Raw genomic sequence first — 12,535 nt, forward strand, 5'->3', positions numbered from 1 at the left:
AAAGGCGCCTGCTTAATGCATTGCTCATGTTTAATGTTCAAATAGCATCACCGTCACTATCCTTATCGGCCAATTATGTTCAGTTTGTTTCAGTTATTTCAAAGCTGTCATTGGGTGTTTTCTTCAGTCACTGCGTACCGTGTTGGTTGTGTTACCTGGGTGACCAGATGTCCTCCTTCATCGGGATATATATACATTTTTGAGGAAAGGGTACAATGGAAAGTAAACCTTTATCAAAAGAAACAAAGGAAACCAACACTTAATATGTTCAAGGTTTGCAACCATATCTTCCAATTTCAACTAATGTATTGATTCCTTTACCTGAGTGACCAAATTTCCTCTTTTCTCAAGATATATCCACTTTCAGGGACAGTCGAAAACGGATTTACTGATTTTTATTGTTGAAACCGCATGTTTGAAGATAACCGAGCGCGTTGACTGTTTTACCATGGCCTCTGTTTCCTGTTTCCATGTTTCGGGACCACTGATGTGGACTGTGACTGTTTAACCTGAGACAACAACCGCTTTTACCCAACTATGTCCTGTTTTTGGTACCAACAAAGAGCTATTAATGACCATATTTGTCAGTTTCCTGGGGGACTATCGATTGGTTTTACATTAATGACCAGATGTCCTATTTTCCCTGGACATACCAACTTTTAGGACCCTCCAAATGTTACTTACTGTTATTATTACAATATGGCAATCTCAAATTAAGATTGGATTGTTTGAACAAAATGACCAGAAATCTTCTTTTCCCAAGATTTGTCCAGTTTTAAAAAATGAGTTACGGTAATTTAACATGACCACCCAAATTTTACATGTGTGATTTCTTCCCGAATTTCCACTTTTTAGACAATCCAAATCAATGCAATTTATCATTATCATTAACTATTGTGTGGTTTTATTTGAGTGACCAAATGTCCACTTTTCACAGACCATCATTACCTCTTTTCAGGGTGTTATTCACTATCACTACAGCAACTAACAACTGTACAGCAACATGCCCAATTCAAACCTTGTTAGCTTTAGCTTTAGTTATTTCCCATTAGACTCCTTAAATAGTCAAGTCAAGTCAAATTTATTTAATTACAATAAAGTCTCAAAGGGCTTCAAATACCCTTAGCTGAACACATATTAACAACACCCCCTGATCTTAACCCCTAGGAGGGCAAGGAAAAACTCAAAAAATCCATCTGGGAAAAAATAAGAAACCTCCACCTTAAATACTAAACATGCACTGTTCTCTCACCTGCAGCTACGACGTCTCCATACTGACATCAGCATTCCACGACGGTTCCCTCCTCCGCCACCCGGACTGCCTCCCCCACCCGTCTCTCTACGCCATGGTCCAGAAGTCCCAGCCACACCATCACCAGCACCAAGTGCAGCCCGCTTCCACCTGTAAGGGCGACATGGCGGCCATGATCGAGGTGAAGAAACACGACGCGGACCACGACCGCGAAGGCTTCCCGTACGACACGCTGCACATCTACGGCTATGAGGGCCCCGAGTCCATAGCGGGAAGCCTTAGCTCACTGGGAAGCTCCTCCAGTGGCGGCTCAGACTCGGACTACGACTTCCTGAGCGACTGGGGCCCCAGGTTCAGGACCCTGGCTGAGCTGTACGGCGTGGACGACTCGGATTACTACCACTAGTTGACCTTTTCACCATGACACCACACATACTTTCGGGTGGCAAAATCTCAGATAGCACCATGAGGCAAGGAATCTCAGGCACAGTTAACATGATGCTTGAAGAACTGGCTAGTGAATTGACCTTTCTGTTGCTCTGATTAATGACAGACTTTTTTTTAATGGTAAGATAGAGTCCACTGTAGAGCTGACGTTAGCTAGCAGGCTAGCCATTATGTTTTGCTAAAATACTAAAAAACAACCCAACCTAACATTTTATATATCTCTGTGAGAAAATGGCTTCCACAAAACTGATGATGGAGGTTTGGTTCCTAGTCTGTACCTTTAGAAGTGGCAACTGCGCCTCTGGGCAGTCTTGCAATGTTCTCTGTATAAATATTTACGGCATCCACTCAATTTATTCTCCTCACCCACTGGTTCTACTGGATTAATCTGCCGGGACAATCCCAAAGCACGACAAGTCTTTGTCATAGTTTCAGATCATGTCACTTTTCTGCCACCCGGAAGTATCCTGGCGCCTACTGTCTACAACAACAGCCATAAAAACACCAACACGACAACACACTTGAGCATGAATGGGAACAACAGTCGACTTTGATAGCACCCCTGTTTCTGAAGACAGAGCTTGGAGAGTCTCATCTTCATTCGTCTCATCCAATCAAATGAAGGATGTCCCATAAAGAGGAGTGGCCGCATGAGCACAAAGTTGCGATTTAAGGACGCAATAAGAGCCAATTAGAGTTAACACCCGAGCGCATTATATGGCGTGTTTTCTTCTATTTATGTTGTACTTTTTATGTATTCAAACAGATGCACACACGCACATACATTAGCACAAACACACACACACAAACACAAAATGTCTACTTTATTAGGGACACCAGCCCAATCTAATGGGGTCTAATAAGACAATCATGCTCAGTTTTGATCGAAGCTATCAGTGGTAACTACTGGATCATGCAAGTGTGCCTAATAAAGTGGTACCAGCGCTATAGTATAATTCATGTAATTTGAACAGTGCTGCATCATGGGTGGATTACAAAAAATATTGACAAGTAATCAGTATTGCAATTTTAAGAGTTAAGAGCAACTTTTTACTGCTTCACCTCATGCGTGCTTGCCATCAAGGGCCCTATTTTGCTAGACTAGCGTCTGTGCACTCGGCCTAAAAACGAGTGTAACTCCATTTTCGTTTGGGGCAGTGTTGATTTCTGATTATTTGGTAAGTCTGTACTTGCCGTAAAAATGGGCGCATCGTCATTTTCCTGACGGGGCATTGGTCTAGTTGCCTTTAAATGCCACAAGATAGCTGCAAAGGACTACCTTTGTCCAAACAATGATCCTCAACTCAGTTCAACATAGTTCATTGGTACCTAGATGCCCTCGACTGTTATTGCATACAAGGAAGGATAGGTCCCGCCCCCCAAAAATCTGAGGATAGGCGAATTTGCGAATGTGAATCAGGTAACTAAATGCAAATTTAAGAGTTTGGCATGGTGTTGTTAACCACTTGTGCCCATGTGTTTAACTTTTGGCATTTTATAGTTTTAAAAAAAGCACCAGAAAATAAGTTTTAGCTTGAATAAAAGTTAAAGCTACAGTTATTTGGTAGTTTTGCTCTCATTAAAATTTGTTTTAGTTTTTACTCAAGTTGGTCCATTTTGCGAGCAAGCAGAGAAGAAAAATGCCGAAATCGAGTGGTGGGAAAGAGTCCAGCACAATTACTGAAACGGTTTTCCCGTGCTTTGTTGTTTGACACCAGCCGTCATCACGCTCATTGTTTGGTGAGGAAAGCTCAACTCTCAGAGGCCTCCTCACCACGCACAACTCAGGAAGCACACAGCAGCTCTGAGGTGCTTCAACTACTTTAACCTCTCATCCCTCTGGCCACTGGCAGCTGGTGGAAGCACATCCATAAAAAACAAATAAATAAATAAAAAAAGACAACGGCTTAATGGCGTGAGAACAAAAGGCCAGTGGACTGTTCCCAAAAAGTTTGAATTGGGAAGGTGTTAGGTTAGAGATTAAGATTAGTGCAGCCATGGAGTCAATATAAATTGTAGAAGTTTAATTGTAGTAAAAAGATACCGGGCCAAACTCTTCACTCATTTTAACCAATCATAAAACAGAAGAGTGGAATTTCTTGAGAAGGCTTAATACTAATGGATTTATAATAGAGTTGTTGAGAGATGTTGGCCAAATCAAAAGACTCTAACCCTTAACAACTAAGCAATCATTTTCGACATATATATACAGGTATACATATACTGGTACACATTTTTGACCGGTGCGACTTATTTTCAGAAAAATACAAATACAAATGTAGAAGGAGGTTGTCTTTTAGCCTTGGTGGAGGTCTGCGCTCAAATGTGAAGAATGTCTTTTTGTTTATTGCTATTCTTGCTTGGAAGGCCGCCATCACAATAGCCGGAAGTCACTTTTGCGTTTTCCCGTTGGCATTCACGTGTGAACTCGGTCCTCCCTCCAACCTCCCTCTAATCAGTGCTAAGCTAAACAGCGCTAAGATCAACTTCCTGTCCTTCTGGGGGAGGGTTCGGGGGAGGCAGGGGGTGTGGGGTTGTCTCCCCGGCGGTCCAACACATTGTCCGAACTTCCTGTTCAGTGGGCTTGATAAACAGTCTTGGAGCGGAAGACTGCGGCGTTGAAGGTTAAGAAAGAAGACAAGAACAATGAGGCCATTTGAAACATTTTCAGTCACGACCACACAATAAGAAACTTCACAATATTTATAATTGTATAGTTGTTGATCTTGTTATTAGACACAAAACAACAATTTTGCAGAATTTCACACTCTCTGTATTCCCTCATAAAGAAACTAAACTGAGAAAGAGAAAACATTAAACCCAATTTCCTCAAATTATGGCCATTCCTCTAATGAATGGCCATGAAACCAATTACATTGAATTTGGTGCCATCTTGTGTCCTCTTGGTGCCAGGGAACTATGTTGAAGTCAATTGAAGAACTTCATGTTGTGCTTTGCTTCAATGTTGTGGCATTTCTAGGCAATTATAAACCTTTAAAGAGGGGGGCTAATTCGTAAAGAGTTCACTGTAAACGTTATCCACTTAAGTAAATACCTCCATCGAGTATATGCCTTTCTAGTATGTTCAAGAAAACCAGAAAAGGCAAGTTTATTTTTATCACGCATTTCATACAACATGCTTCATATAATTAAAAGTTAAAATGAATAGTTCTCTGTGTGATATCAAATAATAACTGAGCCCAATTGAACTCTGTTGCTAACCAAAACAGCAGCAAATTTCAAGGAACGTAATCAAGCTCTCAGATGAATTTAGATGAAATAGTTTCCAGCAATTAAACATTGTATATTTAAACAAACAAACCATATGCTGTATACATTTAATGCTAGTTTACACACGGACAGGGTAGCTACACATACAACAAGAGAACTAAACATTATCCATTTAAACACCAATATGTTCAACCAAACCATATTTCATCTAACGAATGTCCGTAAGCTTAATGCTAACATATAATGCAAACGCCATAGACAGAAAATGGAAATTAGCATAGATCTTATGGCAAAAATAAACCTTTAAACAACTGCTACTTAAAACACACAAGCGGCAACAGATAATAATTAAACATTGCACAGGCTCACTGTGCAAAGACAATTCAAATGTTCTACATTTGAGTCATAACAAAAGATGGCCACTGACTAGAGAGTAAGGCATTCATTTTGCCTGTTGTCCACGTCTGTCATTAGAGTATTTACTTTTAGAAGAAATTGGCCAAATGTTAAGTTTGCTGGAAAATCTACCGCATGGAGCTTTGTGTGCTCTCTCTCGGGGTGATGATGATTTGTTTTTCAGCCAATTTAAGCACTGAAGAGGCAAGTGTAGACGGACAAATTGGCCAGCCATTTTCTCTCGCTGGCACAGAACAAAATGTGTAAAAATAAAAAAGTCGACATGACAAAAAAAAAAGAGACAAGTACATCCAATGAAATGTTTTTTTTCTTATATTTTCAGACATGTTTACACGTCTTCACTCCTCGAGTGTTATTGACCATACAAGTCGTCTCTGGGGGTTGTCACGGCAACAGCGGATATTACAAACCTGGGTAGCATTGAAATTATTGGCAATCTTTTATTTTAAAGTATATTTTTTGCTTTACGTTCAAACAAGTGTGTCATTGTGATTTTGGCCAAAATGCTGAATATGTTTAGATTAATTAAGTGTGTCTCAGGTTAGGATACAAAAAATGAACTTGAGTGTGTGTGAGTGTATGTGTTTGTGTGCTACTTTTCAAAACATGACTTATTTTCAATATTTATCATGTTTTACTGACAGACTTTGACATGTAAAACACAAAAAATTGTGCCTCTCCTTGTGGTCTTTTTAATTGTTATTTCTAAAAAAACTGTATTTAGTCAATTATGAATTCACTTTTTCAGAAAAAGGGTAAATCGCCAGAAGCATGATGACGATGTATGATGAGTGCAAACGTTTTCTTGATAAATTCTGATTTAGTTAGAATTTGTACAAAAAGTGCTACTTACCATTTTCCCAGCAACAGCAAATGCTTGGATTATACCCTTACTTTTTTTAAATTAAAAACTGGCAATTACAATAACATTATTTGATTTAATTGTTTGATCCAAATGTGAAGGTATCATATTAGTTACCATGCAATTTTGTACAAAGTCCCACTAAATTCTGTTGAGTGTAAGGTGATGAACTTCACAAATCATTTGAAAAAAAAAAACCCTGTATATTCTTTGCTCTGTAAATAGACAAGCTGTGTGCCTTCATTATGTCAAGAAAATAATACTGGATCTTTTGTTTTGTTTTTCTATTATATTATTGTTTTTACGGTGTGTTTGTGTATAGCAAACTACTTTTTATTACCTGACATTTTTGTAAATGTACAATAAAAAAAAATAAACTTTGGAAATGTTTTCATCTGGTGAGTGACGCTTGAATAAACTTTATATATTTTATTTATACTCCTATATTTATACTGTACTTATATATTTTACAAAATGTTGCTTGATTTTTTTTTTTAAAAAGGGGGAACATTATGGGTTATTAATAATGCTATGATTCAATTAAATTGTATTGCATAAAAGAGTTTAATAAAAAAAATGCAGCTAAAATGTTCAAAACGTTCTTACAGATTAAATGCAATTGTACTGAATGTACAGCACTGAAAAGTGAAATACAACTGAATAGTTCTTAAAAAATGTACTGTATAGTACAGTATTCCCACACTCACTTTTTCATAGACTTTTTCTTCCCTACGGTCTATTGAACTGGATCACATTATACCACGTTGGCGTGTGAGCGACAAACCACCACAGGGTTGTTTTTACCTTCACAAAACTTAATGTTTTCTTTTCTTTTTACCCTGAAAAGCCCCAGCGGGGATTTGAACTTTGTGAACTTTGGTGACACATTTTTGACCTTTCAACAGCATTCAGTTACTGCAAGCGAGACTGTGTGTGCTTGTCTATGTGTGAACGCATGTTTGTGTCTCGGTGTGTGTTAGCGTGCGTGTTTGTCATGTTTGTGTCAGAGTGTGTATTTGTGCGTGCATTTGTGAGTGTGTGTTTCTGTCCATGTGTTTGTGTACCTGTATCTTTATCTCTTAATCTATTCATCAGTGTGAATGTGTGCAAGTGTGTGTTTTGGTCTGTGCATGTGTCCTCTGACTGTTGTTAGCCTTGGGCCTCCAAATGACTAGCTAAATGTGCTGTTTCGCGGCTGAAATGATAACGCGAGACAGCTCGGAGCTGCAAGAACTCAAGTCAAGTGCACGACATTGCCAACAACACTTCATCCATACGTGGCGGTAATATGCTTCAGAGACATCGAGACTCCTTACCCCGGTCAATTATGAGGGGATTGGTGAGGTGACAATTGGACAACACTAAATGCTGGACAGCACGAACGCTGGACAATTGATGTGTTGTGAAACACATCGCTACTATTTTTGTTGGTTTTCAAACGCTTTGAGAAATTCCGCCTGGGATGTTTTTTATTTTTTTTAATTATCCTGAGCAATAAATGTTACAGGGATAACGGTTAGCATATTCTGCACTTGTCACCATGACAGAGCTGGGCAGTGGGCACTTTACCATTTTTTGCATTCTTGTCCTTTTAAAGCGGTTCCGTCCTTACATCACGTCGATCCGCCGCAGCCAAAAAAAAAAGAAAGAAAGAAAGCGTCCATCCACAAAATGGGCGTCCCTCCAGGACAGACATATTGTTCCGTCCCTGAGACGGAATTCCCAGGTCTGCATGGTAATAAACAAGCCACAACTCAACGGTAGTCATATAATTAACTGAGAGCAAGACCTCCGCAGGGGTAATGTTAGCAAGATACAACAACATTCATATCACTGTGAGACTAAGTAAAATTAAGATAGTGAGCATCTTCGCAGAGAACATATTACAGGACTCTTGATAGTGTAATTTACTCAGTCGACCAGATTACAGATATGTAATGTCGATTCTATCATCTCTTGTTCAAGTTGTTCATACCATCAAATGCAAGCATGTTATTGATTTTGATGTTGTTGTTGCATCATCCAATCTGCGGCATCCCAATGCTATCATGCAGCACGTGTTGTGAGTGGATTACACGCTGTGGTCATGTCAACGTCCCGCGTCGTATTCCCGACTGCCTTTGATTCTCGGCCTTCACGGGATTATTCACAGCGTAATCGTGTCAGAGGATGAATGATGTCTTTCATAGCGGTTAGCAGCTACCGCGCCATGTTTACCAAATGCGCCTTTTTCCCCCTCCATCCTTCTTCTTCTTCTTGCAGACATCTGTCACGTGTTCCCAGCGAGCTCCTCGCCTTGAATAAATGATGACAGGGATGATTTGGCGCCTGTGGAGTCCCCCCCCCAAAAAAAAGCATCCCAGTTCCTTATTAGCTGCTTTTGGAGCGTGGAAATGTGAAGGCACGCTCAGGCAAAAGTTGGTTCCAAAATTAGACATAGTGGAAATTCAGATATAGTTAAAATTATCACTGAGAGACTGGCTAGTTAATCGACTTTTCTGTTGCTCATATTAATGGTACAGATGTGCTCTTTTTTGCAATCAGTCTCATGGATGTCAAAAGATGGCGCAAGCATTATTTAATCTATTAGACAAGGCAAAGGCTTGACTAAATGAAGCAGCTGTCCTAATTTCACTAGTTCCTGGGCTACAAGACCCCACAAGATGGCACCAAAGCAATATTTCACTGTATTTGTTGTACTGTAAATAAAAAATATTTTTTTAATAAAAATGACAGGGAAAAACACACAGTAAAGTGGTTGGGAATCACTGTCCTGAAAAACACAAAAATGTTGTCTATTGTCTTTTTAGGTCAAACACTGCATGCACTACCCTCTGGCCCATTTGGCCGTCTTTTTGTTTGGTGTCCTAGTTGGCCCAGTCCCACAGATGTGTTTTGTCTGCGGCTAACCAGGTATACAAAATGTCATCCCGCGTTTATGTGCAGGATTACACATAAGTGCTGCCACTTGGACCCGCAACCGCCGCCGTATTGCCGTGCTGGCGTGACGCTGCAGTCAACCATCACAAAAAAGGCCAAATAAACCTGATGTTGAACATGCGTTAACACCCTGCGGTTTTGCCCGTTAGAGGTTCCGAGGAACGTGATCAAATGTCCAACTTTCCACTGCATGCACACACAAAGACAGGGCAGTCAACAATGGTCGCCACTGGCTGTTTGGCTAACAGGATGTTAGCGTGCAGAGGCTAATAGGACAAAACGCATTGAAAAGGAGGATATCCCTTTTGTAGTCCTCTCATCCTCTTTGTTTGCCCCCTTTTGTTGGCGCCAAACAAACATGCATTCAGCAGGAAATGATGCCAAAAACATTGGCCTGTGTGTTTATGAGATTGTGTATACCCAGTGTCTTGAAATACGCGAGTCGTTCCACGACCACGTTTGTAATGCAAAACACTTGAATTTCCAATTATCTTTCCCCATTGAAAGAAATGCCATTAATCTGTTCCAGCCTTTCCAAAAAACAACACAAAATTTTGTAGTGTTTTTAAGAAAAATAGCACTCCATAATATTGTCCTTTGTAAAAACATACAGAATTGACATAATCAAACAAAATGTAAAGACTTAATTTACGCTTTAACTCAATGGACATTGTGTTGCTCTATCTGGAGATAGAGAGACACACTAAGAAAAGTTTCCCAACTATCTTAGTATACTGCAGTAATATTAGCAATTTTTCACAAAGGATAAAGAATATATGCCTGTGCATTGTAATAGTATCTACATGTGTTGCATCACCGTTTGTGTTCAAATATCCGTTGTGTAAAGGGTTTAAAACCGTGTCACTGATGCTATTGTTTTAAATTCAGAACATCAATGGTACTATACTGAAGGCACACAACTTGAAATTCCGACTTGCATGTACTATGTCAAAACCCATGAAAAATGGTCAATAAAAAAAACAATTCACTGTATGTGTTTGTATGTGTGCCATCAGCTGCATGAGGACTGTCAAACAACTGCGTGTGACTTTGGTGCCACCCTGTGGTTAATTTGTACTTGAGGCATTGTTGGGCAACACTAAAATTAAATTATTTAAAATTAAATGAACACTGAATAATGTATAATGGCAATACTTCATAGTAATAATGCAACAAATCTAGTAGGTCGACAAAATGTCTTACATTGCAAAATACACACACACAATATAGTATATATGGAATGGGACACATGATATGATGTTGGTAAGCATCCAAGTCTGTATTTTTCTAACGTTTTCAAGTTTACAGCTAATTATTCAGTTCACAATGTTAGTAAAGCTGGGTAAAATACATTCTTTTTAAAGCATGTCCAATTTTTTTTTCCTTCTCAATACAAGTAGCGGTACTGCACATTTTTCCCCGCTGTGCCAAGTTATCAAAAGTGAAAGTTCCTTTTTTTTAAATTCTGTACTTAAGATACTCTTCTCGCGCATGTCTAAATTCAAACAAGGTGCTAAACTGGATTTTAGCATTCAGCACCAACATTTTCACCATCGACTCGCCCTGTCAATGTAAATAATAGAATCAAATAATTGGGGCGCGGGGGGGGGGGGTGATTCGTTCAGTTCGGTATGCATGTGTGAAGATCAACAATATGTCTGCTGTAGTGTTGCACAATACCAAATCTGGTTCATGTGTAATGAGTCTTTGTGGCCACACAGAGGGGCTGCTGTACTTTTCAATGATGAACATGTGTAGCTGGATCAGGGGTACTAATATGTATCCAAACCACTGATCAATTAAAAAACAGCCGGGAAATAATACAGTAGGCTGAACTTTGGAGGAAAAATCTTGATTTCATCACGTGGTGTAGGGTTACATATGATTAAAATGTGGTCAACTGACAAAGTCCCCTCTTTTCCCTCAAGAATAGTCAAATAATGTATGCCAGATTACCACATTTTAATCCTGTGTTAACCCATGGGTTGATTTAGTGCATGTATAGAATTAAGTCAATTCAAAGGACTTCTTTTTTTCAGTGTATGAAGGTCAGTGGAACACAATATGTAATTTAATACATCTATGAATAACAGAGTAAAATAAAAGATACTGTACATAGCAAATCATCAATGTTACTTTTTTGTGGAACCTTTCGAAGTCAATAAATATGCAGTATTTTATGCACCCTAGCACTTTACACAAACGCTATTAAGTCATTAAACTCACCTTTTGGTATTTATACATAATAAGGTGGCAACAAGGTGAATACATCAAGTGGTGAATTGTGAATACAATTCTTACAGTGTAAAAAAATGGCCTTTGAGCGCCCTCCCCTTTTTTAAATGTATTTTTAAAAGAAATTCCATTTCACATACATCACCCGCAGAAAGTCTCAGGGGATTCATTATGTTTAAAAAAATAAAATAAAAAATCAACTTAAGTACAGTACCACCACTGACCACAAGACAGTGGAAAAGGCACAACTGATGTTGATACCGGTTGATATTGTGTATCTCTCTCTCCATTCTGGTGTAACTGCAGAACTGACACAAACCCCAGTGCGTTTTATCTGTGTAAAGTAGACCATGCTTTAACTCGTTAGATCTGACACCATGGTGGGGAAAACGGGGTGACATTTCCTGCGAGTGTCTGACCCGGAGGGCCGATCTTAGCTTCTATCCTGAGATGCGGAGACAGCTGCAGAGCAGAGCTGCCAAACGGAGCAGCTATCATTGGTCACCTCCAGCACAGCGTTCATATAAACCTCACTGCAGGGCAATCCAGCCCTATACTATATAAATAAAAACACTTTAAAGGCCAGTCCGTGCCCCAAAGGAAAATACAGCATAATTTAGCAGTCATGTTTATATGCGCCTACTCTCCGTTGCTTGGGATACTGTACTGTACAGTATATGTAATTGATACTGTGATTCTGTTTTTCGGAGTAGGAAGCGTCATAACTGTCCAGTAGAAAAAATGTTTTTCCAAATTTGATAGATTTTGAGTTGTATTCGAAAACAAACAAAATGTGTTTTCTTTGTGGTTTGAAAAGAAAAAAAAAAAATCACAAAAATTGGAGATAACATGCTAACCCTAAACACAATTGTGTTTTTTTTTTTTTACATGTATTTCCTAAATACAATTTTATTTTATGCGAAAAACATGTACCTGCATATTTTCATGCTTTAGAATCGAGATCTCTCTCAATGTTTTTGATTAATATGTGAAAAGCATGTATCACAAATGTAGTTTTTTTAGAACGAAAATGTATATATATATTTTTTTCGATCGAAAGAAAAAAAAACTCAAAATTTGGAGACATGGTTTTTATTTGGCAGTTACAATATCTAAACAGAACACGTTTTTTTCCAACACACGTATCTCCA

The 12,535-nt window shown here is 38.9% G+C and overlaps 1 protein-coding gene and 1 long non-coding RNA gene across 4 annotated transcripts in view; one reads left to right on the top strand and one right to left on the bottom strand.

Annotated features, from left to right (window-relative positions):
- The window catches only part of cdh5 (cadherin 5), a 32,046-nt gene extending 25,447 nt beyond the window's left edge, over nt 1-6,599 (top strand). For both annotated transcript variants that reach the window (XM_086044608.1, XM_086044609.1), the window contains exon 15: nt 1,259-6,599. In XM_086044608.1, coding sequence (XP_085900734.1) covers nt 1,259-1,658 — 400 coding nt within the window. In that variant the 3' untranslated portion in view covers nt 1,659-6,599. The remainder of the gene's footprint in view (nt 1-1,258) is intronic.
- The window catches only part of LOC147139950 (uncharacterized), an 89,770-nt gene that overhangs the window by 55,427 nt on the left and 21,808 nt on the right, over nt 1-12,535 (bottom strand). For both annotated transcript variants that reach the window (XR_015088582.1, XR_015088583.1), the window contains exon 4: nt 1,253-1,402. This is a non-coding gene — a long non-coding RNA (uncharacterized LOC147139950). The remainder of the gene's footprint in view (nt 1-1,252; nt 1,403-12,535) is intronic.

This window comes from Filicampus tigris, chromosome 11 (assembly GCF_054856515.1).
Source record: "Filicampus tigris isolate MCC_2025a chromosome 11, RoL_Ftig_1.0, whole genome shotgun sequence".
Taxonomy (NCBI): Eukaryota; Metazoa; Chordata; class Actinopteri; order Syngnathiformes; family Syngnathidae; genus Filicampus; species Filicampus tigris.